Source organism: Lemur catta, chromosome 8, assembly GCF_020740605.2.
Source record: "Lemur catta isolate mLemCat1 chromosome 8, mLemCat1.pri, whole genome shotgun sequence".
NCBI classification, from domain to species: domain Eukaryota; kingdom Metazoa; phylum Chordata; class Mammalia; order Primates; family Lemuridae; genus Lemur; species Lemur catta.
The window spans coordinates 54222571-54247081 of record NC_059135.1 but is presented as its reverse complement, the minus strand read 5'-3'; the positions used below and the strand labels follow the sequence as shown (position 1 = coordinate 54247081).

General features: G+C 39.1%; 2 protein-coding genes across 3 annotated transcripts in view; both read right to left on the bottom strand.

Annotated features, from left to right (window-relative positions):
* The window catches only part of SLC25A12 (solute carrier family 25 member 12), a 106201-nt gene that overhangs the window by 76284 nt on the left and 5406 nt on the right, over positions 1 to 24511 (bottom strand). Inside the window, exons 1-2 of one of the 2 annotated variants that reach the window (XM_045559543.1) lie at positions 8537 to 8631; positions 7541 to 7594 (exon numbers count right to left, since the gene is read on the bottom strand). In XM_045559543.1, the coding sequence (XP_045415499.1) occupies positions 7541 to 7594; positions 8537 to 8548 (66 nt within the window). In that variant the 5' untranslated portion in view covers positions 8549 to 8631. Of the gene's footprint in view, positions 1 to 7540; positions 7595 to 8536; positions 8632 to 24511 lie in introns of those variants that run through there. The other variant, XM_045559544.1, reaches the window with a different exon arrangement.
* LOC123643794 (eukaryotic initiation factor 4A-I-like) lies at positions 10665 to 11366 on the bottom strand. Its single transcript, XM_045559545.1, has one exon. It carries the CDS (start codon positions 11349 to 11351, stop codon positions 10812 to 10814), a length of 540 nt encoding a protein of 179 aa, XP_045415501.1. The 5' UTR covers positions 11352 to 11366; the 3' UTR covers positions 10665 to 10811.

The window sequence follows — 24511 nt, the reverse complement described above, 5'->3', positions numbered from 1 at the left end:
TCCCCCTTCTTTTGGTCACTGCATGCTAATTTTCCTTTACAATATGCCCCTTCCCCACCCCCAATTTACACAGGTTATTCAAGTGGGGCTGACTCAACTCAGTTCCAGAGGTGAGCATTTGAACCAGATCAGGCCAATGAAAGAACTGCATTCCTTTGGTACAGGTGTGGGGTTTTTTTTGGGGGGAGAGGGGTTCAATAATTCCTAGACCTAACCTAGAAAGTGGGAAAAGGGGATCTTTTTCTGCTGAAAGCGTTCAACTGGTAGGATTTTAATCTGGGGCTACTTCACATGGCAGAGAATGTCTGAGAATGAAGCCAGCACAAAGGAAACCAAGAGATAAGAAGTTCCTGATCCCTGATGATATTAGTTAAGTTCTTGATCCAGTCACTGCTCAAGACAGTACATTCTCGACCCAAGTAAGTTTAACTGAATTTCTGTCACTTAAGACTGAACTAGTCTTAACTAACACATCTTCAAAATGGGTTTCTTCCAGGTCTAGATGCCCAATGCTGGCCAAAGCAATGATTTCAGGGGAAGATGCTTTCAGAAATTTCCACAGTGCTGAGAGCCAGACAGAATAGGGAGGTAGTAGTTTAAAAAAAGAAGAAAAGTTACACAGACACACAAAAATACATTATATGTCTATCTTTCAGGTCTGTGTCTTGGTATTTTAGAGCCTATAGTTGGACTATTATCCCTTTTCTGGTTAAGATTGAGCAACTGAAGGTTCAAAAGGAAATTCTGCAAATATCTTACCTGGTCTGTCAGGTATCCCAGCCTTAGAATATGGCTATACCTCATCTCAGAGCCTTACAAACTTGAGAGATATTACTTCTTCTGTTGATATTTTTAAACATGGGGATTTGTGAAGATCTTCAGCTGTATGTCTCAAGAATGTGAGTAATTAACTGATTACATTTACAAAATCACAAACACATGTTCACATTTTAGTCACTTTATTAGGTCCAGCATAGTTATCTGGGGAAGACAGAGGGCTCAGGTCCTATGGGGGTGGGGGGAGTCCTCATCTCAACTTAGAAGAGAAGGACGGGAACAAGGAACTAAGCTTTATTTGGTTCTCTGTGCATCAGGCCTAGTTTACATGTTACTTCATTTAATCTTTGTAAGGTCCCTATGTGCTAGGTGTAGTTATCTCTTCTTAGATGAGAAAACAGGCTTCAAAAGTAATGTGAACACCTGAGGTCAAAAGGTGTCAAATGAGGATTCAAACCCAGGCTACACTACGATGGCCACACAGGCTCCAGCTACACTCTGCTGCCTCCTGGATGAAAAGGAGTTTCATCCAGCTCAAGATGTTCTAAGAACCCTACAGACAGGAGGAAATTAAACTGAAAGCATCACAGTCTACTAAAAGCAGTCATCCATGAGTAAGGATAGAAATGTAAAAGGAACAGTTTACGCATCAATATGATCCATTTAAGCTATAAATTCAACCATTCCACTTCCAAGGTGAAAGACAGATCTTCAATGGTTTTCACACTGCAGTCAGAAAAAACTCCATACTCTCCTCCAAGGCCCTGCTTGCTGTGGGTCCTACCGCTCATCTCTTACTGGCTACCCATTCCTACACTTACCAATGCTCCAGGCACACTGGCCTCCTTTCTGCTTGTTGTTTTGACATCTAAGCCTTTGTATAATACACGTGAGCCCTCAGTTTGGGATCCTCTCCACCACCTCACTCTTACCTTCTAGTTCTCAACTCTTAGTATCACCTCCTTGGGGCCCTTCACTGACCATTATCTTGAAAAATCTTAAAAAAAAAAAAAATGATGGCCCTTTTCATCATTCTGTTTATTTCCTCATTGAAACAGTCATAATCTGTAGTAATATTTTTTAATTTGGGGGCTTTTTTATTGTCTGCCTCATCCCTAAAAGGTAAGGTCCTACCTTCACTGAACTCTTTTGTCCCTACCCTCACTGAATCCCTCTGTGTTACCTCTATAATGGTAGAACCCAGTACAGTGCTTAGCCTGGCACACAGTAGGCAACTAAAAATGTACTCATTGGTAGAAGAACATAATATGGCATTTAGTAACACTAATTTTCTTATTTTTTCAATTCTTTGTCAATCTTTCTGAGTGATTCAAGGATGAAGTCTCACTATGGTGCTAGTCTGCCCTTAATGCTAACACTTTTTTTAAAAATGAAAACTCTGTATAGTTTATGGTAAATACTTTCTAAACTAAAAATAAAGGTTATCATTTTCAATTCCCACATTCTGAAGAACTGGTGAAAACCTTTAATCAGCATAGCTAATAAAACTATAGATGCTCTTCTGTGTGTCCTATATTGGGTTTATTCAACCCAGTTTATACTGGGGAGTCCTCTTTTAGCTTCAGGTTCTGAATTGCTATGTTCTTAGTTTTTAAATTACTCACTTGCTCTAAGCTCAATACATACACTTTGAGACTTTATTTTTATTTTCCTCTTTATTCTTCTCCCAACCAAGTTAACCTAGTATCTATCCTTTCATACTTTCTCAATGCTCGTTAAATCACAAACATATATATGTATAAGCACACATACAACATATATGAAGTGACTTTGTTTTACAAACCAGAAATCATACACTTTACATCCTTTTCTTAATCCCTCTAAAATCCCTCTAAATCAGCTGATATAGGCCTAACTCATTCTTTTTAGTATTTGCATAATTTTTCATGGTATAGTTATTCTGTAATTTTTCTACCCTTCCCCTTTGATAGCATTTTTTTTTGAGGAAAAAATGACTGCTGCAATTAACAGCCTTGTACATATAAATATTCTTATGAGTATTTTTATTTCCTGGGATAAATATCCTAAAAGCAGGATTGTTTGTTCAAATGGCATTTTCTTTTGACTTTAAAGCATTACCAAATTGCTTTCCAAAGAGTCTTTGTTTCCACAGATACAGTATCACAGCACTCTTTTTCTCCACATTTGGCCTCAGTAGATGTTATCACCCTTTCATACTTGATAATCTTATTGTAACTCTATTGTTATGATACACATCCCGTACTTTTAAAAGCACAGCCCTAATGTGTACTCCAACAAAGGGTCTCCTGCTAAAAGCCCTGCTTCATTCCCTTCTCAGCCCAGCCTACTGCCAAAAATAAGTAAATAACTACATACTATGCGAACAAATGTTTATTGAATAAAAGGACATTCCTTTCATTTAAAAATTTATTATCAAAAAGTCCCTAAGGAAAAATTACTCTTTGTTTTACATTAGCAGCATCTTCTTCTACTTATTCTCTAATGTAAAATGAACAAGACAGAAAAAAATGCATTTTCATAATTTTGTATGGGATATGATCTTCATTATTACATGGGTGATAATGAAAAAAGAACAAGATCAAAATAATATTTGAGATCTACTTTTCAGTAAATTTTGGGTCGGGCATATATAGTTGTACAGTCTCAACATATGTTCCTTTTATCATAAAATATATCAGCAAATGAACGGAAAGCCTATCAACTAAAAAAAATTTTAAAGAGATATTAAAAAATCGTTCACTTAAAAGTTTTTGATAAATCTACTTTGCCACCAAGCAGAGACAAGACTAACTTTTCATTTTGAAATTTGTCAGACTTACAACAAATAGCCTATGACATTCCTGTTGTCCCCACCTCACCTCCCTCCTTCATTGCTTCTATTGTCTCCTTTTGCTACTGTATAGTTCTGATGCAGCTAAATTGGGTCAATGATAGTGTGTGGGTGAGAGAGGTTAAAAGAAGAAAGGAATAAATCAAGAAAAGACAGTTGTAAGGGTAGCAACAGTAAAATCTTAGCTTGACAACTGGTTGTAAAATTATAGCACAGTCTAACACATAAAAATTCATTTGTTGTGATACAATTTTGGGGGTAGGGGATGGGACAAAGCAAAATCTTAGTAAATATAGTTATTTTTTTTAACAAATGAAAAAAAACATAGCTCATTCTCAATTTGAGAAACAATGAAGAGCAGAGAAAAAAATGAACCAATTTCCCCGTACTCAAAATAATAATGCTTTACTCTTACAAAGTCCTTCTCATGAACTCTCACATGAATTCTCAAATAACTGCACTAAACATAGATATACCTGTACTTTCAAATAGGAATGTTTTGTTGTTTTACAAAACAAATGACATTTAAGCCATATTGACTATTTGTGAATTTAAACAGCTAATGTCACAGATCTATATTTTACAAAGAAGAGCTTTTGACTGTATTCCAAAATTTAAATCTTCTCTCTGTAGTCTTTAAATAGCTCAAATGATCCTAAATTCAAATGACCCCAAAATCCTCCCCAAACCAAATCACACAAGTAACAGAATAATCTATATAACTTTTGACTATACCTTTTTTGTGAAACTTCTAATTTAAATTCCCATTCTCTCTTATTTGCCTCTTCCTTCCCACTTCAGTTGTGGATATGACTTATTAAGCAATCCCTTATCTTCTGTTTTCATTTATATTTAATCCCCTTAACCAAAAGCTTCATCTCCCACCTATATGAATTTATATCTATCCAAACCTGACTTTAACTTAATGGAATACATTTGTTTAGCAACCAAACTACCTCCCTCCCCCCACAAATTCCCAAAATAGATGCCTTATCAATTAACATCTACCCTAAAAATGCCAGGTTCACTTGTTAATCTACTTCCATATTTAATACCAAATTCAACAGATTATTCCCTTATAAAGTCCCTGATATTGTCCTTTCTTTCCGTTTTCCCAGCCATCAGCCACTCCAGGTCATGATCTCCCGCAAGTCCTATTTTAGTAGCCTCTTAGCTGATCACCTAACCTACTTCCGATCTCTTCATACTTTATCCCACATATACAAAGAGCTACCAAAATTCACCACTTCAATTTGCCCACTCAAAAACCCACAGTGGCTCCCTACTGTTTCAAATCCAAACTCCTTAGCCAACTGTTCTAGACAGTTACAGTATAAAGGCACTTTTTATTTCAACATCTAAGTAACCAGATTTTTTTTTCTTTAACAAAAGGCAGCTGCCATTAGCCACAGACATACCTCTGTCTTTCAAAAATCACTCTGTTTTGAGATCCTACAAGCAGGACAGTGTAAGGGTTAAGATTATGGGTTCTGGAGTTTAATGTGAATCCAGTCTCTACCACTTTTGAACTAAGTGACATTAACCAAATCATTCGACCTCACCTATATAACAGGGATACCAGACCTATCTCATAAGGTTATGAAAATTAGTATAATATCCATAAAGCACTAGGCCAATGTCCAGCACACTCTAAATGATCAATGCATTTTAGCCATTATCATTATTACATGGCCACTATGATCTAGGAAGCCAAACTGATTGCTCTACCACAGACTATGCATTTGCTGTCACTATTTTTGACTTCCTCAATCACAGATTATTAGAGATGGAATGGGCCTCAGGGTGGAGCTAGTCCAATCACATGCCCATCATCATTCAAGTCTTGGCTCAATTCTCCATTTGGATTATTCAACTTGGTGTCTACTGCTGAACTAAATACAAGTGCAAGGCACACTGCAAACAGTCCTTAGTAAATATATGTTGGGTATATACGTTAAATGCTAAAGAAATGCATAGTTAGCATTTTTTCTATTATATCTAAAATATCAGTAAACCATATGCATCTCTAATAAAACTGTTTCTAAACAGTACACTATAGCTGTAAGTAACTATAGTTTGAAGTATTCAAGCCAGGAATAAAGATCTAATATGTTACTTGGTAACTGTGCCCAAATTAATCCAACCAGCTAGTGGCTTTATGTCATTCTGAAGGTAAGTATTTATGTTTTATTTCCTTCTTATCTATCAATAACACCTGGGTCAATGCTTTATACTCAGTGCTAAACAAGCAGTTATGGATTCCAAAAATTTTCAGTATAAAAATAAAATAATGACATCATCAAAATAATGTATAAAAAGATAATGATAATATGCAAAACATTAAATGAAAAGCTAAGATTTACAAGTTGTCAAAGAGCTAGGCACAGTCCTCACCTCTTTCCTTGTACCTCCACCCCCACCACGCCACCCTCACCATCCCAAAACACCAAAAAACAAATCCATATAGAATCACAGGGTTCTTTTCCCATGGAATTTTTAAAACTGGAAAGACCTCAATTCCCATTCCCTTATGTCCCATTGAGTCCCACATGAGAAGATGAAACCCAGGAAGGATAGACAATTAGCCTAATGGTACAATAGCCAAATAGATGCAGGGCTTGGAATTGAACCCAGGGCTCCTGATACCTAGGCCAGTGCTCTTTTCACTGCAGCATTTGAACTGATTTCTTCCAAGCCTACTTAGTCCAGAAAATTAAATTAACTGTATCACATGAACTTCTCACAAAACAATCGAGTATAATCATATGGTGTGATTAATATTGACATATTTCTGGCTATTCTCAAGAATGCTTGTGAGGAATAAAGGTTCAAAGCCATAAACTATAGCATTTCTGTTACAATTGTTCTGTTCTGGAAAAGAGTCTTCCTTCATCAGATTTTATAAAATTTAAGATTCCTATTTTCACAAACTACATATATCTATGAAGCCTCCTCTCCAACAATAGCTTAAGCAAACCACATGTCTCAGATAAAAATGTCATCTATTCCAGGCTCATCAGCATATGCTAGAACCTGTTCCTAATATAGAATCATAGACTTTTGGAATTGGAAGGAACTTTGGAGATCACCTCTCATTTTACAGAGGAAAATGATACTCAGCAGGGACCTGCCCAAGGTCAAAGTGTGTTCTTAAGAACCTAGGTCCAGAAAGAAAGTTCTCAAAAGATTTCAGAGAAAAACACAATATTTAGTGAAACACCTTAGCTTGTCTCCCTTTACATCTACTTCTTAAGTATAACTTCCTGCATAGGGAACTTTTGAAATTTAAGAAAAGAAAGCAAAACAAAAAACTAAGCCAACCTTTTTTTTTCCCATGTCATGACAGTCAAGTCACTGATTCTAAAAGCTTAGGAGAAGTTAAGGTGAATCATTGCAAGAATCTTAGAGGGTAACATTTTGTAACAAAACCCCCAAAGGCCTACGGATACAATTTAAATAAGCAGAGGGGAAGAAGATACACACAGATTAAGAATAGCTGTAATATTCTTATGTCTGTAACAAATTACATGAAGGATTGCTCATAAGTAGGAAAACTTTAAAAACATGCAACTTTCAAGGAAGAATTTGGGCCACCACCCTTATCAGTTATCCAAGAACACCAATATATTTTGAAATTTTATCTTCATCTCAGTGCTTAAAGCTAGAAATTCTTTTTAGTCTTCTTTTATACATCTTAAGTTACATAATGAAAAAACAGCAATTTGAGGAAAACCTTTTACCAATCCTTAATAAAAAGAAAACCTTTAACCAAACCTTAATAAAGGAATTATAAGTTACATTGTCCAGTCATGTTTGTAAGAATGCACGAAAATAGAACATTCCTCAAAGTTAAGGCCTGAAAAGGATGAAAGACTCATTCATACTTTTTTGTTTTTTCCAATAAAAAGCACACTACATAAGCCAATTTACCTGTAGAAATATGTTTCTTAACTCCTGAGGATCACCTCGCTTGGTTGTCTGCACCTGTTAAAAAAAAAAAAAGCCAAGTTAATGCTTCACTAGAGACCACACAATCTCTTTAGAGTAACACTAACAATCAATGCTCTTATCTTTTATAAGGGCATTTAGTTAAAAACAAACAAAAAGCCCTAATTGCTGATAACAACTGTCAAATTGGAGATCTGTGACTAGAGGGTGGAAAAACAGGTGTGAATAGCCCAAACTATGGTAAATCTACCGAACAGTGCTTCTTCTGGAATGGAAACAGGTGAGAAGGACCAATCTTCTACTTTACTCCACACCTACTAGCAACATAGTAGCAACCACCCACCTTCAAATGAAGAGGCCAGCAAGAGTGGAGCAACAGGAAAGTTAAAATACCCAGATTAATCACTTGGCCTAGCAGTCTTTCTTCCCGATGGAAAGCAATTCTAAGCATGTAATTATCTCCGCATCCCTCTCCCTATCCAACCTAAAATATGAGAGCTGCCACAAATGCAAATACTTTCGACATCCTGCAACCTGCAACGCAAATGCCAACCATTGCCCCCAGCCCTATTGAGGCCCCAAATTACTCAATACTCACCCCCTCCCCCACCGCGATTCACTGATGCCCTAGGTACCCCCGGCTTTACTTGCCACTTCCTCCCACACCCTTTCCGATGCCTTCCAACTCCGAACTCACAATTCCATGCACCTAAGGCGGGACACTACTCCTCCTTCTCCCAGCAGTGGTCCTCACAAGCCCCTCCAACTCATAATCCCTCCTCCCTCCCCTCCCCCAGCCAGGCATCCTCTTCCTCCGGTCCTAGCCCCACACAGCTCTCCCACCCGCTAGCTGGAGCCCCAGGACGCGCCAGCTAAGAACTAGGCAAAGAAGAAAATGGGAAGAGGTAGAGGGGCTGCAGGCAGGGCCCTCAGAATGTCTCTTATGCAATAAAAGCAGCAGCAGAGAGTTGGAGTCACCTTGACCGCCATGCTGTGCTCGGAAGCCGGGGACGAGCGAGTGAGCGAGCAGGGCCGAGCTGTCAGGGCGCGCGCGCGCCGCCTCCCCGGCCGCGCCCGCCCTCCCGCTCGCCGGCGCCGCGCGCGTCCCTATGCAAATGAACTCGGGGCGTGCCGCGCGCGGAGCCGGCCCCGCGCCCCGGCCAGCAAGGGAGCCGGCCCCGGGCCCGCAGGCCGCGCCTCCCACGGGGGAGACTGCAGTGCGAGCCGCGGGATTCCGGCGCGCCGCGTGGTTGCCACAGCTGAGTCGCCGCCAGAAAAGCCCCAGGTTTCCTAAGGCCTCTTAGTGGGTGTGGCTTTGGGTACGGACCAGCCAAAGCCGTTTTCCCTGAGGCTTAAAGGAACACTTGGGGCCTATATTGAGCAAAATTTCGAAGAATCAAAGAGCAAGTCCCATTAATAACAGCAATGAATTCATGACAACTAATGGCAAGTACTGACAAAAAAAGACTGGGAACCGCTCAGACTGGGAGCCACTGGGGAAAACCAACGGAAACATAACTTGAGAAATATTCCCCTAAATTGGCACGGGACGAATACACTTAAAAAATTTTGCTTTGTGTACTATTATAAAGGTTTATTAGTAGACCCATTCCATTTTCCTAATCACCCAAGTCCTTTGTGCAATAAGGTAGGGTACGAATACATACGGAAAACCTTCCATTTGTCCTCGATAGGGCTGGCAGTGAATCCTAGCCCTTCCCCTTACACGAACAGAAAGTAATTCTCCATTCGATTTCTGGCCCTACCTAAAAAGTCGTATAGCTCTACCTTGAACCAAAAGTATGTCTCTAACACTGAGTCCTGCCATTATGACTGTATTAGACCGCATATTAATTCACTCGGGCATTTATTGGGCATCCGTTATATGCCACAGTCCTACTTGTAAAGAATGCAAAGACAAATAACGTGTATTCCCTACCCTCTAGATGATTACAGATGGCCAATGTTTCCTACAACCCCAACCACACTTTTACTTTTTTCTTTTTAAACTAAGCATGCTCCTTATAAGAAAAAAAAGTCCAACAACTCCAAGATTTATCTTAATCTCACTTAGCTCTCTAATCCCTCTCCACCTTCTTTTACATTTCCAATGTTGAATCTCACATGAGGCTTCCCATTTCGCCAGCCAGTCTCACTAAACATATTTGTGTTAAGTATCCAAGTTAATAGAAATGAGGAAAGAGGAGTGGCAACTGGAAATTGTGGTTAAAGAAGCGCTACATTATTAGTACTCCCAAGATGAGTTTTTCTGCTACAGTTGCTTTAACTGTCCACCACTATTATACCTCTTTCTTCAGTCTGTTCTCTTTCTTCAGTCTATTCAAGGTGTTCTAAACAATGTACTATTTTGTCTAGCACTTTATGTCCCTGATACTCTGTTATTTCTTATAGTGTGAAGTTTCCCTAAGTGGGAATCCCGACATGTTTATTTTATGTTACTTTACAAGGGAAGGATCTCTATTTAGTAGCCCCAAGTCCCTCAGTTTGAATAAAAGTACTTAAGGGAAAGGAAGACATTTATTTAAAATGAAGAGAGTATTTCCTATAGAAACACATTGTTGTTGACTAAATCCCTATTGTTGGAGTGAAAACTTAGGGTTGAACTGGCTACTCCTAAGGAGGAAGACAACATTACATTTAAACAGAGCCTATCAAAATAATTTGTAGGTATAGGTGCCAGGCCACAATGGAAATTTTCTTTTCTTTTTTTTTTTTTTTTTCAGTTTCCAAGTCATTTTATTCAGAATTTTGTGTTTGTTTCCTGAATCAATAAATACTATACAAAACAATGTAAAAATGGCTACTATTTTCTCTCCCCTGCTCCCCCCACCTGGGGACAATCCCCTGCACCTCACTTGGGGGTTTCAGGGGTTTTGCCTCCAGATTTGTTCCAGCAAATGAGGTTGAGTGACATATATAGCCCCTTGAGTAATTTTCAAAGGAATTTGGCTGGGGCGGGAAGAGCCTCTGGGATCTGGAGGTTGACTAGGTTAGGGAAACGGATTAGTGTTTTTTGGGAGCAGAGACGGCGCCTGGGGCAAGAGCCTACCCCAAAGAAAAGGGTGTCTAAAATGTTCATGGTTCCTTCTTTTGCCTCAAAAAGTGACATTTATTCAAAGAAAAAAAAATGACAAGATGTCCATCCCTTGGCTCCCTTCCCTCCCCGCTCCTGCTGCTCCTCAGCCCCCCAAGATTGAACCCTGGCTGGGGCTAGGTAGCAGGACAGCCCCTCTCAGATGAGGTCAGCAACATTGAGGGGCATCTCCTCAATGGAGGTGTTGTAGAAGGTCTCGATGTCTCGAAGAGTCCTCTTGTCTTCTTCTGTCACCATGTTAATAGCCACACCCTTACGGCCAAATCGTCCACCATGACCAATTCTGTGAATGTAGTTTTCCCTGTTGGTAGGAAGGTCATAGTTGATGACTAAAGAAACCTGCTGCACATCAATGCCTCTGGCCAGCAGGTCAGTGGTAATCAATACTCGGCTAGAGCCAGAACGGAACTCCCTCATGATCACATCTCGTTCTTTTTGGTCCATATCTCCATGCATGGCAGAAACAGTGAAATCTCGGGCATGCATCTTCTCAGTGAGCCAATCGACCTTCCTTCGGGTGTTGATGAAGATGACTGCCTGGGTGATGGTCAGGGTTTCATACAAGTCACACAGCGTGTCCAGCTTCCACTCCTCTCGTTCCACATTGATGTAGAATTGTCGGATACCCTCCAGGGTTAACTCTTCCTTTTTGACAAGAATCCGGATGGGGTCCCTCATGAACTTCTTGGTCACCTTGGAAATTTTCTTGATTAAAAAATAGCTCTGAGGCCGGGTGTGGTGGCTCTCGCCTATAATCCTAGCACTCTGGGAGGCCGAGGCGGGTGGATCGCTTGAGCTCAGGAGTTCAAGACCAGCCTGAGCAAGAGTGAAACCCCGTCTCTACTAAAAATAGAAAGAAATTATATGGACAACTGAAAATATATATAGAAAAAATTAGCTGGGCATGGTGGCGCATGCCTGTAGTCCCAGCTACTTGGGAGGCTAAGGCAGTAGGATCGCTTAAGCCCAGGAGTTTGAGGTTGCTGTGAGCTAGGCTGACATCATGGCACTCTAGCCCAGGCAACAGAGTAAGACTCTGTCTCAAAAAAAAAAAAAAAAAGCTCTGAACAAGTTCAAGGGTTTCACTGGGCCAATCTAGTTGCAATGGAGATGATGAGATAATTTTAAATTAAATAAGGTTGCCATATGAAGAAGATAGAAGAGCTCAGTTACTCTACATATATGTCAATTTTGCTAGATTTTTCATCTATACAAACATAATAATCAGTAATAAAATGTTGTATTGTAATACAGGCCCTAAGGTAAATGCCCTAATGTGTTAAAAATATGTACACTAGGGCTGAGCATGGTGGTTTGCGCCTATAATCCCATCTCCTCGGGAGCCTGACATGAGAGGATGCCATGAGGCCAGGAGTTTGAAACCAGCCTGGATAATATACCGAGATTCTGTTTCTACAAAAAATAAAAAAAATAACCAATGTGGTGGTGGACACCTGCAGTCCTAGCTACTTGGGAGGATGAGGCAGGAGGATTGCTTCATTTGAGCCCAGGGGTTAGAGGCTGCAGTGAGCTATGATTGCACCACTGCACTCCAGCCTGGGTGACAGAGTGAGACCCTGTCTCTTTAAAAAAAAAAGTATGTACTGTAGAACATGCACTAAGTATACCAAAGAATACAAAAGCATGTATGCTAGAGTTCCTGCCATGAAAAACTTTGCAATCTATCATTCTGTTGTAATAATTGGCTAATAGTTTAATAGTATTAGCAGAAATTTTAGCACATTAAAACTTATTTTTGCCTTAACTGTAGATAATCAGGGTTGATGGAAAACTTAGCTAATGAAATATCAAAAGAAAACCTTTCAAATAAGACTCAATATATTTGGAAAAAGGTGGTGAAAACAATTCAAAACTTTCCACATTTTTATTACACATCAATATAGTAATTTAAAACTCTTTTTTTAAGTCATGAATGATATTTGTAAAGAAAAATTTTAAGTTTTAAACTGTGGAACAACTTTAAGTTGAAAACTTGATAATTAAGACAGCCTAGAAAGAATGACATTTCAGAAAGCAAAGTTGGAAGTGAAAGGCTATAAGACTAGTTACAATTGTATTGTATTTTCATTGTTGACCCTAAAAAACAGATGTCATTAATAAATAGACACTTTTTAGAGTTAGTTTCATAAAAGATTCAGTATGTGGCTTGAGTGAGCTGGAATTTAAATCTGCTGTGAAGTTGTTGCCCGTTAAAGTAATATATTACCCCCAGATGCAAAACCAAAATGTTAGCTTGCTAAATAAACACACAGGAACAATCTCTAATTCTTAGGCAACTTGCATTAAAATAATTTGAAACCACCCTGATACTTTGTGGATGAAAGTTAGAATTAACCTAATGCTTAGTGCCCTAATAAGCTAAAATCTAATTATTTAAATGGGGCATTTCCCAATGATCCTATTCTGCCATAATCTGTGATCATTTTTCCATTTTAATAGTATACCATTTCTGTGTATCTTCTAGCCTCCTCTTATTATTTTACTGACATAAATACATTTTTGTTCCTGCTTCCAAATCCCACACAGGTACTATGAATGTCATCTTGCAAGAAGTAAATTGAGGTGGGGTCCAACCAGTTCGTACAGTATTAGAATATCACTAACTAAATCAGGGGTAGAGCTCTTCCTAGGTTAAAGGTATATATACCATCACTGTGATGAGGAATAAGCTGAATTTATTTTATATCCCCCATCAAGTAGAAGCTTGCTTAAAATAATTGAAATTAATAGCATGATCTCACCTTAACACACACACACACACATACACACACACACAGACAGGCTATTTGAACATCTGGATTTTTTAAGTGTATATTGGTTTTGGCCTATTCCTAGAATCATAAAATGGTTCTTTATATTTTACTGAAACATTGTAAAACATAAATTTTATAAGTTGCACTTTTAACTCCTTCCTTGCTGAAGGTCTATATGGAGAAGTGGCAGGGGTGGGATGGGGAGAAATATGAAGTGAAAGGTGTTCAACTTTGAGCAAATTAAATTCTACTTGGTAGGCTGACTTGGAAAGCAATAAATCAGAAAGTATTATTTCAACCCAAGCCACTTATAGTTAGACACTAGATAAATGACACACTTTAGGGCTTTTCTATACCACATAAGTATTATATGCCCCATATGAACATTTACTCATATTGAAATAAATTCTCATTTTGGTGGAGAAGAAAGAGAGGGGTATCAAAAATTAGATGAAATAGTTGTACTCCTGCAATTATGTCTTTTCCTAAACTGTCTTCCTCACAGTCGGACTCTAAGTCCTGTAAATTATGCAATGGAGATGATGGTAATCTTATTTTTGGATAACAGCCTTCTTTAATCCCTTGGGGAAGCAGTAACAGCCAGTTTTCTTTTCAATGGGTCTTGAAAGAATTCATGGAATGGGCTGCCCTACACATACAGCTGTGAGTGCCCTGTCTCTAAACTAATCATGTACAAGCTGGTATTTAGTAGGAAACCATATGATCAGATGGAGGCTTGAACTAGATGAACTTTAATTCTTCTCTTCAAACACTTTAATTTCATGATTCGGAATGAGCCAAATTTTAGTTAATAAACATTTATTGAGTGCCTCGTGTTTGTACAAAACTCACTGTTGTAGTTACAGGAAATACAAGAGAAATAAATAGCAGGATTCCCAAAGTATGGAGTACTGTGGCAACTACTACTATTAATTTTTAATGAAGAAAGTGAAAAGAATGATGCTAAAACCTTTTGTCATAGGCCAAAGGCCAAAGCAGTTTTAGGTAATGATGGGGTAAAGTCCCTTTAGTTTGGCTGGGCTTTGTGGCTCACACCTGTAATCCTAGTTTGACTGGGCTTTGTGGCTCACACCTGTAATCCTAGCATGCTGGGAGGCCGAGATGGGAGGATTGCTTGAGTTTAGGAGTTCAAGACCAGCCTGAGCAAGAGTGAGACCCCCCCACCCCCCCGCCGTCTCTACAGAAAAAAAATATATAAAAATTAGCCAGGCATGGTGGCGTGTTTCTGTAGTCCTACCTACTGGGGAGGCTGAGGCAAGAGGATTGTTTGGGCACAGTGAGCTATGATGATGCCACTGCACTCTACTCAGGGCAACAGAGTAAGATTCTGTCTCAAAAAACAAACAAACAAAAAAACCTCTTGGTTTGCCACATATTCTCATTCCAATCAACAATATATAACTGGGAGAACAAACATCCTGCCACCCATCCCTCAGCCACCCATCCCTAGGCTACCCCTGGGGATTTATTTGGATGGTTTTTGTTTCCCTTCCACTTAGAGGTCAGTGGGGAAGAATGCTTTGGACCTGATCCAAAGTAAAGAAGAAAGTGTCATTTTAAAAATTATATGGGAGAAAAGCAAAGGTCCCAGAATAACCAAAGCAAATTTGAAAAGGAACAAAGTTGGAGGACTTAGACTACCTGACTTCAAGATTTACTATAAAACTAAAGAAATCAATACAGTGTATTACTGGCTGGCACAAGAATTGATAAATAGATCAGTGGAACAGAATAGAGAGCTCAGAAATAGATCCAAAATTATAAAGTTATTTGATTTCTAACAAGGTGCCAAATCAATTCAATGAGGGCAAAGAGTCTTTTTACCAAATGATGTTAGAATAAGTAGATATCAGTGTGGAGAAACAAATGAACCTCTACCCCTACTTTATACCCTACACTAAAATTAATTTGAGGTGAATCATAGACCTAAATACAAAAGCTGAAATTATAAGGCTACCCTCAGCTTTATAAACAAAGCTTTTAGTAGAAAATATAAAAGAACATCTTTGTGGCTGTCCATGCTGGTGTGTGCCTGTATTCCCAACTAGGATGAGGTGGGAGGATCACTTGAGGCCAGGAGTTTGAGGCTGTAGTACTGCTATGATTGCACCTATGAATAGCCACTGCACTCCAGCCTGGGCAACATAGTGAGACCCTGTCTCTAAAAAAAAATTTTTTTTTAATAATATCTTTGTGATTTGGAGGTAGGTAAATGTTTCTTAGGACATAAAAGGCTATGAAAATAAATTAAGAAACTGATAAATTAGGTTTTAAAAATTTATGTTCATCTAAAGATGGCATTAAGAAATGAATAGGCAAGCCATGGGAGAAAATGTTAGCAAAAAGTATACATGACAAAGGACTAAGCTATACGTGGTGGCTCATGCCTATAATCCCAGCTACCTGGTAGGCTGAGGTGGGAGGATCACTTGAAGTCAGGAGTTCAAGACCAGCCTGGGCAACAATGCAAGACCCCATCTCTTTAAAAAAAAAATGAAAAAAATTAGCCATGCATGGTGGTGCACGTCTGCAATTCCAGCTACTCAGGAAGCTGAGGCAGGAAGATTGCTTGAGCCCAGAAGTTCAAGGATGCAGTGAGCTATGTCTACACTGCTTCTCATTCGTTTAATGAGAAGAGGAAGGAAGCTAAGAATGTGGAAGAAACTTGACCAAAAAGAATTAAAGGTCTCTGTCAAAGTTGTACTCTGTATATTCCATTCTCAGTTGCCCTGATAATAGGATACCACCTTAAGATAATGACAATATGATAAGGAAAACGGCATGAAAATGAAATAAATAGAAATTAAGAGTTGGGGCACAAAAGGTCTATTAAATTCCCCATGGCATAAGGTCATTGTGCTGCAAAAGATGCCACAAAGGATAAGAATACAACACATATATAAAAAGAATTAACTATATACTGAATTTTTGAGGAAGTTGCTGGGTAATACTGAGTCTAGTCAAACCACTGTGGGCAACAGGAGTAACGTATCTACAGTCTTGCCTGTGTTATGCCTCACTATCACTGCTAGAAAAGAAGCCCCAGAAACAGTCATTATTTGCTCACTCTCCTGTTACTCTGCTTTTCTATCACCTTAGGTGGATGAACTTGCCTGGATAGTTTGGGATGAGGATGGGGAATAGAATAGGGAGTCAGCAGTTATAATTCCTCTAATTATCCCCAACCCTTCAATAAAACATTATCTGTGAACAAATTTTGTGTTGATGGCATGGAAGAAAATTAGGTCATAGTAATGGGAAGTATAACCTTCCTCAGTGAAGTGCCAACCCCTTCACTGAGATCCATGTGATGGTAGCAGCAACATCATTTCATCCAAGACAGTAGGCTCAGAGTTTTACACAGGGAATAGCAGCTAAGTGTGACCCAAAATGTAACTGAGTGGTAATGAGGGGCATGGATTACAGAGAAGCTACTGCTCAGTAGATGAAACAAATCCTTCTTTTCTTAAGCATATTAGAGAACCTTGCAGGGAAAAAGGGGCATTTATTCTACCATATAGAATTCTGCATGGCTATGGGGCTGGGCACAGTGGCTCATGCCTGTAATCCTACACTTTGGAAGGCTGAGGCGGGAGGATCACTTGAGGCCAGGAGTTTGAAATCAGCCTGGGCAATAGTGAGACCCCCCATCTCTACATAAAAATAAAAAAAAATTAGCCAGGTGCAGTGGCATGCACCTGTGGTACCAGCTACTTAGGAGGCTGAGGCAAGAAGATCACTTGAATCCAGGAGTTGGAGGTTGCAGTGAGCTATGATGATGCCACTACACTATAGCCTGGGTGACAGAGCAAGACCCTCCCTCAAAAAAAGAAAAAAAAAAGATTTCTATATGGCTATGAATTCTAACCCATCTCTGAGACACACTATGTGCCTTCCTATTATTGATATCTGTAAGCAGGAAATATGAAGGGAACATCATCTAAAACCATTAAGTAACAATGCATATACTGCGATGCTTAATTGTGTGGTGAATTTATGCAGTAGAGGCTTAAACAAAGAAAAAAATCAATTCAAGGTGGGTGGTACACAGAAGTTTTCATGGAAACAGTAATTCAGTACTTCTTGAATTGGACATTTCTCTGTGCTCCTTCCAGAGTATATCTTATTATTGTTTTCTTCCTCCTTCATCCACACACCCCCCCCCCCCCCCCCGCCTCAGTCCTGATGCTTATCTCAATGCCTGACATTAGCTGTGCAGGTATTAATTAAACGTTCACTGATCATTCCTAGCTGGTTACTCTACCATTAGCCATTAGACCCCTTGTATTTCTTAACTGAAGGCCATCACCATTGTTTTTGTTGCTCAAGTCAGAAAACTGGGGATCAGACTCTTCCTTCCCCAAATAGCCATCCTGTGTTTTCCATTCCCTCAGTGCTTTCTAAATCTCTTCCCTTGGTTCTAATGGCCTTCATATGGCTCCTAATTGCTTTCCCAGCCTCCAGTTCTCTACTTTCTGCTCCTGTCACTACTCTCAAATCCATTCTCCACAGTGCTATCAGGTGTTTGATCTAAAACAGAAACTGAATTTCATCACTTCCCCATCCTTTGCTGGCTTTCTACCGACTTCTATATAAAATTCAAACTCCTCTGTATGGTGAAAGGTGGGAGCTTCCTGATTTGGCCCTTTCCTCTTACTTATATCTTAGTACCCCTATACTTACTCCTTCAGTCATGAGGATTTTGAGATTTTGTGCTATTTCCTTTGCTAGGAATATCTTACTCCACATCTACTCCAATGGCCTATCCTTTGAGATACAGCTTAAGAATCTACTCCTCCATAAAACAATCCCTACCCCACCACCATTCCCACATCTATGGTAGACCCACTCTGAGTAGTCATTATACCCTCTGTATAGTATTTATCACACTGTGTTGCAATTACCTCTTTGCTTATTATCTTTTCTACTGGTAGCTTTCAAACTTTATTAACTCAGACCTATATAGTAAAAAACACATTCTTTTTCACAACCCCAGTCGACACCAAAATAAAAATTTCACAGAGCAATATTAAACATTACTACATGCAACACACTATGGTATTTATTATTCTGTACTATCCTATTTTTTTTTCTAATTTTGGTTTCAACATGTTAAATTGATACTGTGATCCTTTAGTGGGTCTTGACCTATAGTTTAAAAATACTACAATAGACTGTAAACTCACATAGACTCTAGAGCATGGTAGATGCTCAATATAAGAATTAAAGAAAAAGATACAACAAAAATTTCTGGATCCCTAGCAACTAGCACAGGGCCAGGCATATAGCAATGGTCAATAAAAATGTTTGATAAAAGAATAAATACACACTTCTGGGACAGACCATCTTCATTAATCATCCCCACCCCCCCCACACATCACTTTTCTTTTTAAGAACAAAGATTTCTAAAAAAAAAAAAAATATATATATATATATATAATTGGAGAAGGGACTGTAAAAATTGTTGCGTTTGAAGAGCATGGTGAGATAGAGAGGCATGATTCTGAAGGACAGCTGTTAGGGCATCCAAAAACAGCCTGACGTGGGAAAGTCACCAAGGCCCAGGACCTGGTTATCAGTTCTATAGGTCAGAAATCATCCTGTAAACGGCTCAAAGATCACTTAAACTAACCAAATTCACAAGATACTGGTGAATAACCAATATTAGCTAATATTTACTGAGTACTACTATGTATCAGACATGTCCCAAGCACTTTCTAAGACTCTATCCTCAAACAAATTTGAAGTAGAGTTATTTCATGTTATTATCTCCATTTCAAAGATAAGGAAACTGAAACTAGAAGATTAAGCAGCTTGCCCAAGGTTATAAAAGTAGTAAATGGTAATAAAGAAGTTATGAAAAGATTATAATAAAAATGTTGTGAAACATTTTTGTGGAGAGGTAGAATGAGTAGAAAATAGACCATGTTCCATTCCCCATTTTAGGTCCCTATGGCTACCAGACTGGCCAGCAATGGGGGAAGTTTTAAAACTCCAAAATTTTAAAATCTCCCAGAAAATAGAGCAATACACCAAGAAAGGGAGGAAAAAGATTTTAATATAAATAACTAACCTGGGCGCCCAATAATTGACTTCTAGGAATTCCAGAGAAAATAGAGATTTAAAATGATAGAAAAGAAATTATAAAAGAAATAACAGAATTTTTCATACCTAAAAGTTGAGTTTTCAGTTTCAAAATGCCCTCTGTGTATCCAGAACAATGAATAAAAAAAGGTTTCCTACCAAAGTACATTTTGAAACACCAGAACATTGGAGATAAAAAGAGGATCTGTTGTAGTCAGAATGCACAGATACATGAACCAAGAGGAGGAGGTAAAAGTGGTCTCTTTCACTGTCTCACTAAATAATCCACTGAAGACATTTTTGCCTCCCTTCCCCACAACCTTGGGCTCATGATTTTTTTTGTGTGTGTGTGCTGGGCTAGAGTGCCGTGGCATCAGCCCAACTCACAGCAACCTCAAACTCCTGGGCTCAAGTGATTCTTCTGCCTCAGCCTCCTGAGTAGCTGGGACTACTGGCATGTACCACCATGCCTGGCTAATTTTTTCTATTTTTAGTAGAGACAGGGTCTCAAACTGCTGACCTCAAGTGATCCTCGGCCTCCCAGAGTGCTAGGATTACAGGCATGACCCACACCCCACTCGGACTGGGCTCATGGATTTTGAGGCCCTGGTGTCCAAGGGAGAAATGCTTCCACCAAGAAAGAGCATCATGGTTCAGATGAATTGGAAACTGAAACTGCCCCCTGGCCATTTTTGGCTCCTCCAGCTGCAAAATTAAAGGCAAAAAGGGGTCACTATCTATAGCCATTTGGTGATTAATCCAGATCATCAAGGGAAAACTGGGTTGCTACCATCCAATAAGGCAAGGATGTCTGAATCCCAACTGAGGCAACTAAATAGAGACGGCCAACCTGACAAAGATAAGTCCACAGTGGACTCAGATCATTTGGGAATTAAGGTGTGGGGCACTGCACTAGATAATTAGACCTAGTCAAGATGCTTACAGGGATGAGGGGATGTAGAATGAGACGTGGAAAAAGAAAGTTATGATTGTCAACTTAGGCCTCGTGGCCACCCACAGAAGTAGGGTTCAATAGCAGCTACGTTTATATTATTCTCCATCCCCACTCCATCCCCACTTCATACGAAGAGCATTGGTATTGGCTAACATTTTAAATTTCATCATCCTGTGATGATATGATAGTGGATAGGACTATGTGTGGCCCTTGGGTCTGTGACATTGATTGCCATATAAGGGATGATACATGAATTTCTTACAGGTCAGGTGACACCAGGAAGATACTGGGGCTTGAAATGCCTTTGCAGTGTTCCACCCAAAAGAGAGGCCTACTGACTAAGGAAACCACAGCAACAAGGAACAGGAGTTTCCTTGTAAGGGAACTGGTACAGTGCAGAGGACCTTTAGGTTCACTGAAATAATTAAGAATGTGTGCTATGTGAGAGGCAGAAAGAACATCGACGGCCAGTGTCAGCTGGAGAAGCAGAGATGACCAAAACAGAGTATTAAGCAGCAAGATTCATTTCTTCTCTATTCCTCCTTCTAGCCCCCAATACCGGAGGAGTAGCCTTAAAAAGGAAAGAGGAAAAAATATACTAGAACCAGACATTCCACTATCACCACCAAACCCAATCTTAACGGGCTTGGAGAGGGAGGATGAGTAAAAAATTGACCATGCTCCATTCCCCATTTCAGGTCCTTATGGCTATAAGTCTGGCCAGCAATGGGGGAAGTTTTAAAACTCCAAAGTTTTAAACTCCCTGGCTAGGGAGTTTGAAGTCTAACCTGGCTAGATTTTAAATAACTTTAAAGACCAAAAAACTACGGAATCTGCCTGGGGAAAAGGATAGATTCTACACAGGAAACAGTGACTAGAGATAAATAAAGCACAAGTTCAGATTCTTTAGTAACCTGGTTATATGAAAGTAATAGTAGTACATAGTTTATTATACAATGTCAAGTGAATGAATCAGAACTTGGAATTGTATGTATGTGGCAAGTGCAATTGTATGAGTAATCTGAATATGTTAAACAAAGCCTGGAGCAGATAATTGAATTTTCTCTAAATCACAATTTTGCATAGCATCAGCAATGATCATATATCCAATCAAACTTACTATTATACTTCTTTTTGCTATTTATTTGTTTAAGATGTAAATAAATTTATTTATCATTATTGCTATTTACAAACCCATGTTGGATGATGGATACTTGGCTATCCTCTTTGGACCTATAAATTGTAGAGGGTTTTTACAGGGAGGGAGATTGTTGTTTTTCAAAGATTAATACCATAGTCTTTCAAAGAAGCAGATAAATAGAGTGTGATCCCTCAGTTCCTCCCTTTTCCATTAAAAATTGAGTATTATGCTTGACTTTCCCCATTATCTGCAATCATTCCAGTTTGCAGGGAGTCCATACATATAATTGTTAATATCACAGATATTTCAGAGAACACGTCTTTGAGCCTTCCAGTGAAGATTCCTTTGGCCCACCTGATGTGAAATCATCTACTCTAATTTAGTCTATCTCTAACTCCAATTTCTATAGTATCTTTGGTAATATTTGTATGAGGACTCCAATTTATGATGTCTTCCTCCTACACTAGAGTATTTTAGAACACTAGGGCTGGGTGACAATCTCCTGGAACTATTTGTGGTATACTGATCTCTAGGAATGCCCTAACTCCTTCTTAACCCAAGACTGGCACAAGATAAAAAAAGGCAAAAGTTTATGGTTATCATTTTTAAAAAATCTTAACACTATATGACCCCATTGGAAAATATATATGAACTAGACAGCATAAAAATAGTGAGGTTCATCAAATAATGACCCTTTCAAATCATAGCTATTTTTCTTATCTGTCACATGATTTAAATAAGCATCTGTTTACCTTGAATAAATGAATATGGTGTTATAATACACTAAACATAAAACAAAATGATTTTCATTTGTGGTTAGACAAAGGCTCATACACAATTAAATCTTATAGTAGTAAATAAAATTGTCATTTGGTATTTAAACATATAATCTATTTCATTTAATAAAAAGCAAAGCAAAACCTAAGAAAATTAAATCATACTGATAATATTTCAGCAAATTGGACATTTGTCATCTCCCTGCTGTGGTTCTGTATTTTACTCAAAAGAACAATGTGAACTTTGAAATATGAGAATAAAGAACTTAAAAGTCTACTTGCAAAGGAAAAAATAGCAAAAATCTTTACCAAATGAAAGAAACATACAATTTAGCTCAGCAGGACTTCCACATATCCAAGGACAATGTAGATGTGCAGCCACAATTTTATGAAAAAGAAAATTTCTTCCTGGTCTTTCTTAGGATTCTCTCTTAACAAAGCTTACATAAAACAAAATATAATAATTAATTGTTAATATTTTAAAAGGTTTTAGGAACCTTTTGAGATTATTATTACTTTTTTAAAATAGAAGTTTTCATTTCTCCAAGTATTAATTCTTTTTTTTTTTTTTTGGAGATTTCTTTTTTTTTAGAGATAGGATCTCTTTCTGCCACCTAGGCTGGAGTGCAGTAGCACAGTTACAGCTCACTGCAACCTCGAACTCCTGGGCTCAAGCAATCCTCTTGCCTCAGCCTCCCAAGTAGCTAGGACTACAGGTGTGCCACCAAGTCCAGCTATTAATATTTTAAAAAATTTGTTTTGTAGAGACAAGGTCTCACTATGTTGCCCAGGCTGGTCTTGAACTCCTGACCTCAAGTGATCCTCCTGCTTTGGCTTCCCAAAGTGCTGGGATTACAGATGTGAGCCACCATGCCAGGCCCAAGTATTAATTCTTAAATAAGAATAAGAATATTACATGTTTTTAAATTCATATTTTTTAGATAAGATTCAATAAATGAGAATATAACCTAGTATCTCAGTAAATAGTTAATTCCATTTATATAAGGACTGTCCTTAAGGGTCAGGAAGGAAGGAAAGGGGATGAAGAAACCTAAGGGAGTGGGCCTAAGAAGAAAGGATATGGGCAAGCTTGAATTTTTTTTTTTTTTTTTTATTTGAGACACAGTGTCACTCTGCTGCTGGGGCTAGAGCGCCATGGCGTCAGCCTAGCTCACAGCAACCTCAAGTTCCCCGACTCAAGCAATCCTTCTGCCTCAGCCTCCTGAGTAGCTGGGACTATAGGCATGTGCCACCACGCCCGGCTAATTTTTTCTATATATTTTTAGTTGTCCAGATAATTTCTTTCTATTTTTTTGTTTTGTTAGTAGAGACGGGGTCTTGCTCTTGCTCAGGCTGGTCTCAAACTCCTGAGCTCAAACGATCCGCCCCCCTCAGCCTCCCAGAGTGCTAGGATTACAGGCGTAAGCCACGGCGCCCGGCCTAAACTTGAATATTAATGTATTCAATACAACAGTTAATCTGAATAAAAATCCTTAGTAAATGTTAGTTCAAAGAATTTGTTCTAACTTCAAGTGAGAACTCAGGGATGAAGATAACATAGTTCCAGCCTTGGAGGAGTTATCAATAAGGGGTAAATAAGCTTTAGAGAAGGGCCAGGCATGGTGGCTCATGCTTGTAATCCTAGCACTCTGGGAGGCTGAGGCAGGAAGATCCCTTGAGGTCAGGAGTTTGAGACTAGCCTGAGCAAGAGCGAGATCCTGTCTCTACTAAAAATAGAAAAACTAGCAGGGCATGGTGGCACATGCCTGTAGTCCCAGCTACTTGGGAGGCTGGGGCAGGAGGATCGCCTGAGCCCAGGAGTTTCAGGTTGCTGTGCATTAGGCTGGTGCCAAGGCACTTGCAAGACTCTTTCCCCCCGCTCCCTGTGGCCCCCCCCCCCAAAAAAAGGAGAGTACAGAAGGTGATGATTCATAATTATCCCCAGGAAGACAGATCAGAAAGTGAGGCAATCATTCTTTGATAGGCCTACTTTGATGAGTGCACACAGCAGGCCTTGATACAGCAGGCTTCAATGAAGCCAACTGGAGAGGAATGAGAGAAGAATACAAAAGCTGCACTTGGGGTGA

Coding starts and splice junctions, on each gene's coding strand:
- LOC123643794 (XM_045559545.1), bottom strand. CDS start 11,351: ATGAGGGACCCCATCCGGATTCTTGTCAAAAAGGAAGAGTTAACCCTG.